The 16462-nt window shown below is 37.2% G+C and overlaps 1 protein-coding gene across 5 annotated transcripts in view; it reads right to left on the bottom strand.

Moving 5' to 3' along the window:
- Positions 1–4009: 4009 nt before the first annotated feature.
- BRD3 (bromodomain containing 3) overlaps positions 4010–16462 on the bottom strand; it is a 38273-nt gene continuing 25820 nt past the window's right edge. For 2 of the 5 annotated variants that reach the window (XM_063432834.1, XM_063432835.1), the window contains exons 9-15: positions 13452–13580; positions 13142–13351; positions 11024–11322; positions 9703–10001; positions 5816–5971; positions 5222–5344; positions 4010–4306 (exon numbers count right to left, since the gene is read on the bottom strand). In XM_063432834.1, coding sequence (XP_063288904.1) covers positions 4194–4306; positions 5222–5344; positions 5816–5971; positions 9703–10001; positions 11024–11322; positions 13142–13351; positions 13452–13580 — 1329 coding nt within the window. In that variant the 3' untranslated portion in view covers positions 4010–4193. The remainder of the gene's footprint in view (positions 4307–5221; positions 5345–5815; positions 5972–9702; positions 10002–11023; positions 11323–13141; positions 13352–13451; positions 13581–16462) is intronic. The other 3 variants (XM_063432836.1, XM_063432838.1, XM_063432837.1) reach the window with 3 other exon arrangements.

Here is a 16462-nt window from a genome sequence, read left to right on the forward strand (position 1 = left end):
AACAGAAATGAAAAATGTCTATCGTGAAAAATACCCCTTTCACCCTCAAAAAAAAAAAAAAAAAAACAACTGAGGGATCATCTAATATATGCCCAACAATGGTTGTCCGCACAGTGCATCTTCATAAAATGTCCTTATACTACACATATCCTACTAATTATTATTGGACTGGAAAGGTTTTCAAATGATGTTCCACCGGTAACAGGTGTTCTAATTACAGGTGATGCAGTTGCCTTATAAACAAATATTTTCATTAAAACGGTTATAAAAATATTTTGGTTACTCCGGTTTAATTATATTAATTATATGTCACATCCAAAAAGGAGTTTATGCACCAAATACAGATGAGGTTAGTGGGAAATCTCCACGATTATTCAGGATTAAAAAAACTAAATTTTTTTGACTCATCTCACGTTTTAGTGACAAAACCCACAAGTAAAGTAACGTCAGAGAAATGTTGACTTGCTATAAGTGTATAGTTACTGGATTATATACAGGGTCTGTAGATAAGAAAACATTAAAAATAAATCTGCAAAATAATTATGGAATAAGCCTTCTTGATTTTAAGCAGATTACAGCTGAGGTAATGTGAAAAAGATCACAAACAAAGCAGGTAGGTTCATGCGGTAGTGAGCTAAAAAAAATAAAATAATCTCCCAATTTATACATCATTTTGTATTAAAATTAGATTTGTTTCCCATAAGTGCTGGCTATGTTGTTGTTTTTTTTTTTTTACTGTAATATGCCAATATTTTTTTATTTATTTTAAATTCCACCCCCAGTGATCATCAAAATAGATTATAAATCAGGGGTGCACAGAAGAAAGATCCTCGGGCTTTAGAACTACAACAACATTTGAGGCACCCTGTTGATGAGTACGCATTTGGCAGTAGTAAACAGCAGATATAAACAGATCTGTGTGTAAAGTAATCTGCTGGTGAATTCACTAGCACAACACATTTCACTTGATTCACACAAGCAATCACAGGTTTGTGTGCGATGGGTCTTTACTATATTTTATCTGATCGTATGGCCAATTATTAAGCAGCTGATATTGGCAAAAGAAAAAAATGTTTTGATTAATTGGAAAATAATTAGTTTAAAATAGAGTAGACATATTTCTCACCTCCCATGCCAAACTAAATCTAAAATTATGATGGGAATAAAATGTTATGATGTGTTTCATAATGACATATTTAAGGTCAGAAACACAGAATGAGAATGGGGACCAAGGAGATCCAATATTTTATGGCAGATATTTACGTCTGTAGTTCATATGGCTTAGTTAAGTTGTTCATTACACTTCTAAAGAAAAAGTATGTTTAGAACCAAGTTCTAACACCCTTAAAGTGATAGGAAGTCCTAAATTAGAATCCTGTACACTTGAATTTGCTCCCCTCTTTATCAACACAAAAGCAAAATTCTATAGCTTATTAAAAAAAAAAAAAAAAAAAAAAAAAAAAAAATCTATATTAATATATTCAGGAGGCCTATGAGGTCAGATCATGTTTGTTTCACTAACAACATAGAAAAGTAAGATGTCAAATATTTGTCTGCAGCTTTCTTAAAGATATTTACTGTTACTTTAATTCAGTTTTAGCTAAAACACATGACCACAGCATATCACTCATGCCAAATGTTATGCTTAATGTATTAAACATTTTTTTTATATATTCTGCTTGCCCAGACATATTTTGCAAAATAAACAAAAATGAACTTTGTTGAAACTGACCATTAAGCAATTTAGCAGTTGGAAGATGCAAAAACTGACACATTCTATTAAAAAATAAAATTAAAATGTCTGTAGTATGTTGCAACCAATCTGACTTCTACTAAATACTGGCTTAAAAAGACTAAAATACACAGCAGAGCAATAGTCTTACTTTGAAATACAGGCAATATACTTAGTTATAGATTTAAAAAATAAAAATAAAAATTATATTTTAAAACAAAAAATAATCCCACAAGTAAAACAAACAAATCCCAAAACACAAGGTTACAATTTCCCCAGCACCCCTTTAAATCTGGCAAAGCCTAAAAAAAGATCAGTCAATACTAAAGATTTTTAAAATGCAATGACAGCTGCCTAAATTGTGTAATTTACATTAAAAATGGAGAAAAAAACGCTATACATTGTTTTTGTGTCCTAGTAAAATTGAATTTCCCTATTTATCAATTTTAAGCTTTTATTTTACGATTTGTGGGTATTTGAGGCAAATTACTAAAATGTATACAAGTATACAATTTGCTGCAGCTTTGGGATTAAAGAACAGGATATACAATACACAAATAAAATCAGCACCAGAATTAGACAAGGGAGAACCCGACCTTAAGTAAGCAAACATAGGCCATTCATATGTTCTATACATATAAAAAAAAAAATAAAGAATTCTACAATGGCTGTCCGTTTAAATTTAAAGTATGGAATAAGCTTTGAATTTTAGAATCTACTTTTAGCATCCAACTCTAATAAGACAATAACCGTAAGAAATGCTCTTCATTGAATTAAAATACGTGGCTCTTAAAGAGCAGTCAGGGCTACCATAGCACCAGAGAAACCACTGGTTTGATTATTCAATTCAAATGTACTATTTTGATGTCCGGATGAATGGACTCCCTGGAAATTAAATTGGACTGTGTGAGCTTTGTGCCATCTGATGGCTTCAAAGTATTAACCTACTGAACTATCTTGCTGCCTTTCCACCGAGTTATATAAATGACTTTGAACTATAAAAACACAGACAGCTTGTTTTTTGCCTTTAATCCACCATGTGCGTAAATGTTTCTATGCAACTTAGAATGCAAATATCTACCTTGTGGATATATATTTATAGGTGGTCACTCAAATTGCTATATCATTACACAAACGGTCAATGTTGAAAGAGGCAGATCGCATGTCTCTTGTACCTCCTAAAACCAGACTGGAAGTCACGAGAATTCTATTTGTAACGTAAGATCGAAAAGATTCAGAAGGATTCAATTAAAAAAAAAAAATTTAAAAAAAAAATAGATTTCCTAAGCACTTCTAGAATTGAGAGTTTATAAAAATAAAAAAATAAAAAAAGTTTAAATTTAAAAATGTTGTGCATTTTCACCATTGACAATTCTTACACTTTTTAAAATTGTAACAGCTTTAAATTTGGAGTGGAAAGGGGTGAGGTGTGTTAACATGGGAAAAAAATACAAAAAAAAAAAAAAACCCTCTGCCTCTAACAGGAGGCCTCAAATAGAGCTTTATTCACCAGGAATAATACGGAGGCAGTGTGAATTTGGTTCTTGTCCATGTTCTTTGACATTTATTTTGAGGTTGACATTTAAAGCGATTAAGAGAGAGACATTGGTGTATGGATAAAAATACTAAAATACTTTAGGCCATTCAGATAACGGTAAAAAGGGAGGAAATAAAAATATGCATGAAATTATATTTTGCTGCATTATGTAAAAAAAAAAAAAAAGTTTTTTTTTTTAAATAGAGAAAAAAAATAATATGTCCCTATCCCAAAATGCAACAGAATATTCCTTGTAGAATAATTACTTATACATGCCTTCAGCAGAGTTGTCCATATTTAGTTTAAACTGGGGGAAAAGGCCTATAACATTTTTATTTAGTTTAGATTCTGATTAATAAATCTAGGTACAATTATAGAATCACCTACTCCGTTACAAGGCAGTGTCCTTTATGTCAAAGTACCGTGTGAAACATACAATGTAAATCTAGGGCTGGTATAAAATAGAGAAGAGAGAAAACATTATGCTGGGCTATTTGGAGCCTGCGTTTAAAGATAAAAGTTCCTTTCTAAAAAGACACCCACAGGCCAAATCAGTGACAAAAATTTAAAATAAATAAAAATCTTAAAAAGCTTTTTATGTTTCTGCAAAGTAAAACCTTCATAAAATCCAGTAAAAGCAATGGTGCCTTTTGCGTAGTTGGTTATTGCTGGCACCATTTTGCCCTACTGGAAAAATTCTGCGATCGCATCATGTTTTTCTTTAGAATAAAATACAAAAAAAAAAAAAAAAAAAAACCAGAGTGGATAGAGGAATAGAATGAATCTTGTCTTTAAGTTTTTGTGTTTTTTTTGTTTTTAAAACGGCACACGAAAAAGTGAACTGTTTTTATGGGCCTCTGATGGAAACATTGTATAGATGTATGGTCTTGTGTGCATAAAGTCCATATTGATGGAAACCAAAATTTACTCTGAATCGCTGCTGTCTGAACTGGAGCCGCTCGAACTGCTGCTGCCGGATTCTGAGGACGAGCTGCTACTGCTGAGTCGGGATGGACCTCCAGACGCACTGGATTTTTCTAAAAATGAAAGCAGGCAGGCAGCATGTTCAGACAGAACTCAATGTTTAAAACTAATTTAGCAAAATAAAATAAAAAGGCATGCTTATAACATGGGAAACAAAGAAAAGAAAATACCCCATAAACAATGACATTTTGATGCTTCTGACTTTGACATGGAGTTTTGCTAATACTTGTACGGATCTTAAATCTACAAAATATTACACTTTGCCCTCTACTCCTTGTCTACAAGCCTGTGGTATTCTTAAAGGGAATCTCTTATTTTATAAAGTGACACACATGAAAATATTAAGATTACTTTCGAGCACTGGTTCATTGATAATCAAAAAATAAAGACACCTTTAACATCACAACATAAAGTATTAGAAAATAAATACATAAAAAAAAAAAAAGTACTCTCCTGTAAGTAGAATTCCTGCAACCTTCAATATTGCACTATTGCACAAAGAAAATGCTGAGCAAGATGCAAAATAGTTTTAAAATTACATACCTATATAGAACACACACACACACTCACACAAAAAAAAGGTTGAAATGTTTGAAAATATATATATTTTTGGAATAGACATTCTACAGGACATTAAATTAAAAAAAAAAAAGAAAAAAGAAAAAAGCTCATTGATCTTTAAGCCTTTAAATTAATTCCATTAACACGAAGGTGCGTAATATGGCAGAAATCCACAAATGGTTATTCAAGATCCTGATTTACCAACTTCAGGTCAGCCTTTGGACTACAAATCCCATGTCCCTCTGGGAGGCAGAGAATTATGGAAATGTTAGCCAAAAGCAAGAGAATACACATTCACTGACTCAGTACATAAAACTCCAGCAGGCAGAAGGTTTTAATGAGCATCCTAGGTTAAAGGGGAAGTTTAGTCCCCTTAAATGTACCCAGTATGGCTTTTCAAACTGTACCTTTTTTTGTAGGTTTCTTGTTATTTAATTGACCGCTCACGTCCTGGAGCCTCTTCTCCAGCTCCTTTTTCTTTTCCTGAGCTAACTCCTCCTTGGACTTTACAGCTTGCTTCTTCCCCGATGCTGCGGGGAAAGTTCAGCGATCAGCGACAAGCCAAATACATTCAGTGCTCTTTATTGTTAAATTATCAGAACCGTTAAATTATTTATTCATCTCCAGATCTCAACACACCAACAGGCCACAATTTAAGAATTTTGAATCTGTGCAAGTGTATGTGGATCAAATCAAAATGGCTGAACCACTGATGGTCACACAATTTGTTTTATTTTATTTTTTTAAATTTTATTGAAGAATTAATGACTTTTTCATTCTGAAAATGTTTCTTTAAGAACATTAGAATGTATTTATTCCGTTTGTCTTTGTGACACAATCAAGGTTCTGAATTATATATGCATAAGAAAAGACAAAAAAAAAAAAAAAGAAACTAATTTTTTTTTAAAAACCACAACCCTTAAACCCCCTCCCCTCCATTGCACAAACACACCAAATCATTGTCTAAACCCGCTACCACACAAGTCAATGGTTACACCTACTTTTTGGTGATGTCACCTCGCTCCGCCAGGTGTTTGGCCTCCGTGAGATCACGTGCCTCCTTGAGGATAATGGGGAGGGGTGCGTGACATCACTATGGCCTCGCACAGCGGAGTGTGGTGACACCGCAGATGGGTAGCTGGACCAGCTGCCAGGAGCTGTGTTGTGGGAAAAAAAAAAAAGGGAACAAAATAGACAAGTTAAAAAGTTTCATCACAGAAGGATACCTAAAATAGCTTTAACAGGACACTATGGGGTGCGGGTTTGGCTTTCTACACACTATTTTAAATAAATTGGATAAAGCTTGCATATATACACACACACACACACACACACACACGCACACACTCTTCCACTTCATGAAGCCACTATCTTTAGGAACCTCTTCAGCCAACACACATTTGTCAAATAAGAGAGGGGAGCAGGCTATAACCACGCACTTGCGCAAAAAAAAAAAAAAAAAAAAGACTACGCTTCTGGTCCATGCGAAGGGTGCACATCATGTTGAGTGTACTATAGTCTGCTCCTTACATTCTGGGTCTCAAATGCTTTTAAAGTGTTGGTTTCTGCAGTGGGGGATGTAAATTTGTTAGAGGGGAGAGGGTGCTTGAGTCTTTAAGGGGGAACGGTCACTTTCCAATTTATTTTATCCCATGTTTACTCATCCCCTATATTAAATACAAATTTAATTTATAAATCCTGGAACAGTGTGCCTTCATCTTTGCACCCTACCAATCATTGTTATACGTGCTGTCCTTTGCACCTGACTGTCAGAATAGGCAGAAGAGGAGAAACAAAAATCGGTGGTTGATTCTCCTCCTCCAAAGCAATGTGTGCTCTGGCCGTACTGGATTATCAGGTCATTTGCCTTTGTCCCCTCCCCTGTATCTAAAAGTTAAAACGGGGGAGGGAGAGCAAACTAAAAAAAAAATACAATAGTGATAGTTTCCCTTAAATATATAAAAGGAATCAATCACAATGGAATCCAATATTATCTCCATAGGGATATTTACCAAGGCATGTGCTAATCTGGGTGCAAAGAAAGCCTTATTGTGTACCCTACATCCTTCCTCTATTTGTCGGAAAGAAACTCCATGCTCTCTGCTTTCCAAAAACTTCACCGATATCCAATTCTAAAACTCGACTTATGCAAAGTAAAATTAATTAGAGGGGGATGTGTTCCACAATAGTACCAGATGCTTTGCATTACACTTTGAGTACTGGAGGGATTTCTAGCACAGTAAAAGATTTCTCAAAACAAAACTTGAAAGTTTGAAAACAAGGTACTCTACAACAGCTAGAACAGGTTACATAGGTAACATAATGCTGGTTGTGGTCCACAACATTGGGAGTGCTCAAAGTTGCCTACCCCTACTCTAGGTGATAGTGGAAAATATAAGCCTAAACTTGTGATACACACTATTTGTATGGAGTATATTCCTGGGGTAGGCGCACATTATAGGAATCTCCATCATCCCTGACAGCTTCCGGACGGGTAGTTCCATTCATGCATCCACAAATGGAGCCACAATATAGCTGCCATCAGCTGTCTCTATCCATGTTTTCTGATGAATGGAAAAGTGTTTAACTATATAACCCAAAAAAAACAAAAACAAAAACTAAACAACCCTCTTCTGAAAGGGCGTTTTAGATTTTCAGTACTTTTACTGAAATTAGGATTGCTAACACTGGCTTACAGATGTCCACAAACACAGATAATGAAAATCGTATCTTTTGCAGATGTTTATTTTCCATGCAATAAATATAAGGGACACTAGAGTCACCAAAACAACTTTAGCTTAATGAAGTGGTTTTGGTGTATAGTTCATGCCCTCACAGTCTCAATTCGCTCCATTTAGGAGTTAAATCACTTATTTTATACAGCCCTAGTCAAACTTGCACAGCCTTCCTAAACACTTGCAGCAAAGAGATCTAATTATTTAAACTTCCTTTGTTGCACAGTCTATTTAATTTAGAATTTATTATTTTATGTTAAGAGCCTGCAGTAGTGTGACTAAAGTTTGATTAACAAAGCAGAAGATAAAAACTTCTAAAGTTAACACTGTGCTGTCACATAAAATTGAAAACGAAATTTTTTTCATGCAGGCTGTGCGACTCTCAGCCAGGGGAGATGTGGCTAGGGCTGTATAATACAGAAACATAAGTGATTTAACTCCTAAATGGCAGATAATGGTTTAGTGAGACTGCGGGGGCATGATCTATACATCAAAACGGCTTCATTAAGATAAAGTTGTTTTGGTGACTTTAGTGTCCCTTTAATTGGGGCCAACTAACTTGTATATACAATGTTACAAGAATATAAAAAGCTGTTTATAGGAAAGCACAATTCACTCATGTTAGCATACCGGGGGGGGGGATATTTACCAAAGCGTTCTGAAAAGGGGTGGTTAAATTATCTCACTATTTTCCTTAAAGTGACGGTTTCCTTAATAGTAAGTTTTCACAGAAATTCCCATTTCAGAAGACCGCCAAATTTATATAGTGGTGAAAAAAAGTCTGACACTCGTGGAAACCGTTGCATCAGCAAAAAATAAAATTAAAAACAAACCCTACAAATTTAAAAAAGGCAGCAAACATGAGAGGGGAAAGCAGAGACACTTTGATAAATCTCCCCGATAGTATTATATCCAGCATCAGGGCTGTGTATACGGGAATGATCATTGAGACCTCTACCATTTCCCAAATCATTTGATTATAGCATCAACCATAGTTATATAGCAACATTTCACAATATCAGATAAAAATACAAATGTCCAAACCCATTTGATAAAATATAAGATTTTGTTTAACAATATGATCTTTTTAAAGTGTTCTTCTGATTTCTAGATGTATACATCACTTTATAAAACAATGTCTCACCCCCAACTTCCCCCAAGTTTAATAACAAAAATATGGATGCCCTATTATTTTGCAACATGTTAAAAATGGCAAATATACATTATAATTTTTTTTTTTTTTTTTTTAATTTAAAACGCTACGTCACATTTTAGTACCCATTATGTTTTGTTACAAATTCAACAAAAAAACACAATTAGCTTAACAGGAAAATAGTAATTTTTTTTTAATTTTTTTTTTTTAAACCTTTTATTTTTTTCAGCTAATGCTGGAATGGGGCTCGTTACTATACTTGCAAAAACAGGTAGACAGTTTACCCCCACCTCACTCTTGGTTTGCGCAATCTTCGTGCAAGTTAATCAAGAACTCAGCTGGGAAGGTGTACTTTTAGATGACAACTGTACACAAATGTTAGTCTTTAGAATACAATAAAGCAGATCCGGCAAACACCCAATATGCAATATTACATTTCTTCTTTTCTATCGCGTGTCTGCAAGAATAACACCCATTAAAGAAGCCTGCCAGATTCCGTAATAGGAGGAAAATTTAGTAGAAAAAAAAAAAAAAAAAAAAAAAAAAAAAAAAGTTACAAACAGAACCCTTGTACGTTAATTCAAATGCAGCTTTACTTTACGTTTTTCATCTTCATTTCCCTTCTTGAAGGGAGAACGGTTACCCTGATTTAAAATAAAGTAAACAAACACATAAAATAATTGTATGCGATTCCCTTTAAAGATATCAATGCTTGTAAACTGGAGGCTCAAACAGGGACTCAGTCATTTTGATTGATGCTAAACCATTTCAATGGAGGTTGAATTTTTGATGTAGGGTACAATTACTAAATAGGCTACTGCACCATGGAAAACTAGTTTAATGAGATCTCAATGTGCATGGTTAAAAAAAAAAAAAAAAAAAAAAAATACAAATATATATATATATATATATATATATATATATATATATATATATATATATATATATATATATATATATAAAAAATAATAATAATTTGGAAATAAAGAAAATTACTTACAAAATGGTTTTCTCTGCTTTTTTTGTAAACACGATTTGACGTATCGCTCCAGTTCTCGCAGAGTGGTAGGCTTTAGGGTCTCAAAATCAATTTCAATCTCATCGGGATTGGAGTCTCTTAGGGATGGTTCCCTGGATTGTATTATGTGAACTACTCGGCCCAGTTTTTCTCCTGGGAGCCGGTTAATGTCTAGGCTGAGCTGACGTTTCTCGTCGTAGGTCATGGGTAATCCCTCCTCTTCCTCTTCAGAATCATAAGGGGCGGTGGGCGGTTGCTTCCCTCCCTTTTTAGGTGGCTTGCTAGAGTTAGGGGAGAGGAAAAAAAATTTTTAATTAGTCCTTAAATACATCTACCCATAGATTGATGTTTAAAGTCATGTTCTCCAGATATATAATTAAAAAGACATTTACTAAACATTTTAGGTGAATTTTATTATTCATAATTTTAATTCCAAATCTCCTGAACCTGAAATGATTACCCAACAGCTACAGTTTATACCCTTCTGCCAAGGCTCTCTCTGTGCAGCCTAACACACATTCCCTATTTTTACGCTCTTAAAAATGCACATTGTAGACATTATCACCATGTCATCTCATTGAAGTGGTTCTAGTGCCTGGAGTCCTCTGGCACTGTCCCTCTATTTAGTGTCAAACTGTTTGGAAATGGTTTAACATCGAATAAGGGTCCCTAGCCACCCACAGCCCAGCTATTACTAGAGGTATGGCTAAGGCAGATATTACAACCTTTCTTCTAGCCATAAGGACAGCGCCAAGGGACTCTAGACGCTATAACCACTTCAATGACATGAGATTAGTTACAATGCCTACAGTGTCCATTGTAAGGGTGAGACTTGCATGAAGTTCCCAGTCATACAGCATATGGGGAAAGGGAGAATAATATTCCCACCTATACTGAATCAGCTAAAACTACTGCTGCACTTACTGATCTGCCTCTACTGTGACCTCTAATGTGAAGTGCTATATAAATAAAACATGCATACAAGGTACACTCACTGTATTTATTGCACCTACGTCTACTGAAAGATATACAGATATACAAACACACTATACTAATTGACCCTACTGTAGCAGAATTTATATTGCTGAAGGGGAACTCCAGCTATCACAATATATTCTTCAGACTAGAGTACAAAGAGCCGGAGAACCAAAGAACCTGGGTAGGGGCTAGCAGACTTCGGACACCATAATCTTTACAGCAGGCTGTAGTGTTTATGGTGCTTTGAATGCTACTTTAATCAACAACTGGCTAGTTCCACCAAAAAAGTTTAAACGTTTGACCAGTGGCATGGACAGACACCAACCTGTTGGAGGTGGCGGTGGTAGCTGTGGTGGTGGTGTTGGTGGATGTGGTGGTGGTCGTGCTGTTTGCCTTCTTCGCAGGAGCTTTCTTGGGCGGGACTGGCTTTGCCGGCTGAGCAGGTTTGATCTTTTTCTCCTCCTCATTCTTCACCTTGTGCTTCTCTTTTTCCTTTTCCTTCTCCTTCTCCTTGTCCTTTTCTTTTTCCTTTTTCTTCTCCTTCTCCTTCCGCTCTTTCTTCTTCTTTGGTTTGTTCACCGGAGCCTGTGACAGTGCGGCCAACTGCTCGTGCACCGCTTTTAACTGGTGAAACATTAGACCGATCGCATAAATAGCTAGAATAAGTTCATTACTGGATAACCTCCAAACTCAATCTCCTACTCAATGTCAACATCAAGTTCGGAGAACTGCATGTGGCATCACCAAGCCAGCCTGTCTGCAACTCACATTGATGAGAACACATGCTCTAGATTGGGACTTTTCTAAGAAAAGGGTTTGGGATTTATGGTAAGCAGCAAAGGATTGTAAGTCAGTAGACAGTCAAAAAAGTACCTACCGATACAGAACCCGGCTTACTACAGACAAATTTATTCTAAAATGTGTTAAAGCGCAAAATCCACACTCCATCAGAAAATTTAACTAGTTAATAAACGATTAAGCAGTAATAAAAGTTGCAAAACAAACTCATACAAATGCACCATCCAATTTCTGCCCAAAAGATCTCCAATAGCAGGGGTGCTGAAAAGATAGCTCCAAGTGACAATATGCTTTGTCAGATTTAAGGATGTCCTTTGGACACCACTGCTCAAAAGTGAAAATACCAAAAGCTTTGAGATAGATATATACACCTATATATATATATATATATATATATATTGTTTATGTACAATTTTAAAATTGCATTTCCATTTCTTTCTAGTAGATTACTAGTTAATATAGATCAACACGTTATGAATGTTAGTGATGTTAGTTTTGACACAATATTCTCATTTGTTAAGAGGCTTTGAAACTTTGAGAAAAATATTTGCAAGACAATATTGCATGTCAAACAGATCATTCAATAGCATCAAGTATCAGTTGTATAATGCACGCAAGCATGGTCTTGAGTCTTATTTAGTTTGCCCAATTCTTTTCGACTAACTCCCAGCATGCACAAATGACGTTGCACTCCAAACAGAGGTAGAGGGCACTAGATAGCCTCCCTTCTATCCAAATCCAATAACCGTGACTTAACGAACAGCATGGAACGGGTTTAATAAGGAATGCAGATTTAATGTCTGCAAATAAAACGATAAAAGTGCCTTTTCCTCCTCAGATCTTGAGAGCTGCACGTCCCCAGCATTCGGAAATACAGGCTAATGGAAGAGTTCTATGGGAAACCGAAGAGCCGAGGGAGAGGCACCCGTGACCCCATCACTGCAGCCAAAACAACAGTAAAACGTGAGTGACCTAGTGATGTCCTCATGAGGGCAGAACATGGGGACTTTTGGGCTTGTTCTAAATTTAATTTTCTAGTGGGAAGGACTGAGGTCTTGCATTAACAAACGTGTTTTTCCTTTTCTTTTTTGTTAAATTAAACCTTTGAGCTGCTTATCCTGTGTAAGAGTGGTTGCGAAAACCCCATGATTGCAGCTATCCAAATAAAAAAAAAAAAAAAAAAAAAAGCTCTACGGTGGGAAAGACAACCAAAGTTAAATATGAGCAAACTGAATCCACAGTTCTACTTGTTAGAAATTAAGGCCAATCCCTCAACACAATATCAGACTTAGAATCCATAGGGAGAGGACTGAGACCCAATGAAAACATAACAAAAAGATCTAAACAGTTTAATGCAAGATTCAGGGGGGGGAAAAATATATTAAAAGCACAGACTGTTTAGATAAATGATAAATCAAATAAGAACTTCAAAATTGTAACTCATAAAATAAGACTTTACATAAAATAAAATATATATTTTTTAAAAAAAATGTTTTTTTCTCATATCCCTAAAAACAGTTATTCATGTAAGAGAGGACGACACGTTTTGACAGATCTATAATTTTCTATCACTTCCAGTCAGGTCCGTGATCTGGGTGTTAGACAGTATCTAAATGTTTTACAAAAGAAGTTTGTTTTAATTCACCTCAGTGTCGTCTCTCACCTGCTCCTGCAGTTCAGCCAGACGCGTGGCTCTTTCTTCTTCAGAATCCGACGTATCGGAATCAGAGGAACTCTCCTCGGTGGTGTGGCTGCTCTCTGTACTTTTGCTGACTACAGGGGCGGCGGTAGGCGGTGGAGCGGGGGCGTCTATTGGTTCATCGGGCATCTTTGCAAATCTCATTTCAAAGACATCCTTGTAAACAATAACCAAGAAATTACTTTTACAGAACTCAAACCACGCAAAACGAACAAAAAACAAAATAAATACACTTTATACAGCAGCACACCATTACCTGAAGCTTTCTGGCCATGGCAACCACTTCATGGTCAGGAGGATTGTATTTGTAACAGTTTGAGAACATTAACCGTATATCGGCTGCAAATGCCTGTGCGTCCTGGTATTCTCGGATGTCCATTTTTTTCTGACATTAAAAAGCAAATATAAAAGTTACTCATTTCCACTGATACTTGGTGATTCACGGGGACTGGTAGTTTACCAGGTTCTGGTACACAACCTCAGAATTAGGAATAAACATAATAAATCGCAGAGGGCACAAGTCTGGATCTGGGCATTGCTAAACAGCTTAAAAGGACACGGTAGGCACTATAACCATTTCATCTCATTTAATGGTTTATAATGCCTGGAAACCACTGCCATCGTCTCTCCATTTAGTGTTAATCCATTTGAGCAGTTTATACTGAATGACGGTTCCCGGCCACCCACGGGCCAGCCATTACTGGAGGTCTAGCTAAAGCAGAGATTATATTCTTCCCTAGCCATACCAATGGGCACTGATCGGCTGACAAAATTCCAGACACTCACAGACAGAGCTGAGCAGGCATATTCTTACGTGCTAGTTCTAGCAGCACAGAGGAAATGGGCTGCTGGGGACCCTTGTTTAGAGTTATAACCTGTAAACCTCGACTGCCCATCCCCCCCCCCCCCCCCCCAACAAAAACAAAGCGCCAGGTGACTCCAGACACAATAACCACTTCAATGAGATGAATCAGTTACAGTGCCTGTTCAAAGTCCCATTGACTGGTTTCTAGAAACGTTACCCATCATGTGAATTTCATCACAAAGTATGTGTACATGGGCAACGTTTTGCTAAAATGCTAAACATGGAACATTGCCCCACGTTTATTTCTTTTCATAAATAACCCCGCAAGTCAATGCACATCAGAAGAATGTACATATTTCCCCAAATATATTGCAATAATGCAATTAATTTTGAGCAATGCTCAAAAAAGGTAAGCCCTATACTACTAGACAAGCTTACAAGTTCCTGTGAACTGCATGCCTGGAGGGCACATGGTACATTCACCAGGACACAAGTTCTACAACTATAGCCAACAGCCAGCTTGACAAATTATTTGCAAATGTATCGCTACACAATTATTAGAACAGTGTGCAAGTATTTGCTCGTGATGCAGTGTGGCATTATGGGATAGCATGAAAATGCACACAACCCACATCAGAGACTTCAGGTAACCGTCAGTTAATCTATACACTTGCTGGCGAGTAGGAGGAGAGACCACTAAGGGACACAGAGAGGGGGGTGGGGGGAGAGACCACTAAGGGAAAGATAGGGGGAGGGAGAGGAGGACGGACCACTAGGGGGAGGAGAGACCACTAAGGGACACGGGGGGAGGGGGGATAGAGAACTCAGGGACATGAGGGGAGAGTTCTAAGGGAGTGTAAGACACACAAAGGCTGAGGAAGGGGCGCAAGAGAAGCACAGAAGGGCTGGTAGGGGAGACAGAGACACACACAGAGGGCCTTGTGAGGGAGACACACAGAGGGGCAGAGGGGAAAAGAGACACACCAAGGAGCTGGGGGGGGGGGGTAAGACATGCAAAAGGGGGCTTGTAAGACATACCCTAAAGGGGGATGTAAGAAAATATAAAATTAAAATAAATAGAATAATAAAAAGAAAGAGCTGCTCCTCTCTCAGCCCCTATCCTACCCCACATACCCTATCTTTCACACTACACACTCATACACAATGCATCCACACACACACACACCATTCTTCCCTTACACACACAATGCAGCCCTTGCACACATACACTGTAGCACACAATGCAGCCCTTGCACACATACACTGTAGCACACAATGCAGCCCTTGCACACATACACAGAAGCACACAATGCATCCCTGACACACACAAACACACCCAGGAACACATAATGCATTCTTTACACACAAACACACAATGCATGCCCTATACACACCCACTACATCCCTTACACAAACTGGTATCCCTATACATTCCATAAGAACACACACAAACCTCTACAATAACACAACACAACCCCTACACACATATGCTCCACTCCCTGTGAGCGAACTCATGGGTGGGCCTTGTAGGCATACTGCCTTTAATGTGATTTTATAATGACCGGGAAAAAAATATTATAAAATTGAATTAATGGGGTGAAAGCTTTCTGGCATCCGCATTCGACAGTTTGTATAATTTGCAGTTTGAAGAAGAGACCTCAGGCTCACACAGAGCCTCCATTCCTGAACATTTGCACTCTCTCTCTACACTGCTGCAATTTCCATGTATATTCTCATTATTGATACGAATGAACACCATGAACGTTCTACCGTTTAGCACGTTGCAATGAGTAGACAAATATTAATGTTTCTAAAATTCGAAGTCCTAGTAAGGTGGAACACTTCTGAAATTTTTCATAAAAAGGTAGGTACTTTACACAACACTTCATATTGCGGCGGCATTTCACGGCCATAGTAATAAATATATATATATATAAAATTAAATTGGGAGGAGACAAGGAGTTTGTGGCTAGTTGGTGGGCTCTATATATACACACACACACACACACACACACAACAGAAAGGGGTCTATTGTAAGTGCCGGCAATGCTCCGCTCTACTAGCTCAGAGAACGAGTCACTGGTCCACCAGCCGGACAATCAGCCATCTGGGGAGAGACTGGAAGGTTTGGAGGACAGCTCATCACTGACTTCCGCCCTCTCTAGTATAGGTCTGCAGGTGGGTCTACACATTCGTTTAGGAACCGACCATTTCAGACAAACCTCACACAACACAAAAAGGCAATGTGAATATTTGCCAAAATTACGAAGGTCTGTCATTCTGAAGCATAGTTTGATCAACCAATCCAGAGGGATACTTTCCTCCTGCTGGGCTAAATGGCTCTAGGTATACTAGACCAACAACTGATGCAGGTTACCAGTTACCCACTTCTTAAGCACCACAAAGAAAGGTTCACAGAAAACACAAAATGATGGCTGCACAGACAGCTTGCCCGGCTGGGC

The sequence above is a fragment of the Pelobates fuscus genome, chromosome 9 (genome assembly GCF_036172605.1).
Source record: "Pelobates fuscus isolate aPelFus1 chromosome 9, aPelFus1.pri, whole genome shotgun sequence".
NCBI lineage: Eukaryota > Metazoa > Chordata > Amphibia > Anura > Pelobatidae > Pelobates > Pelobates fuscus.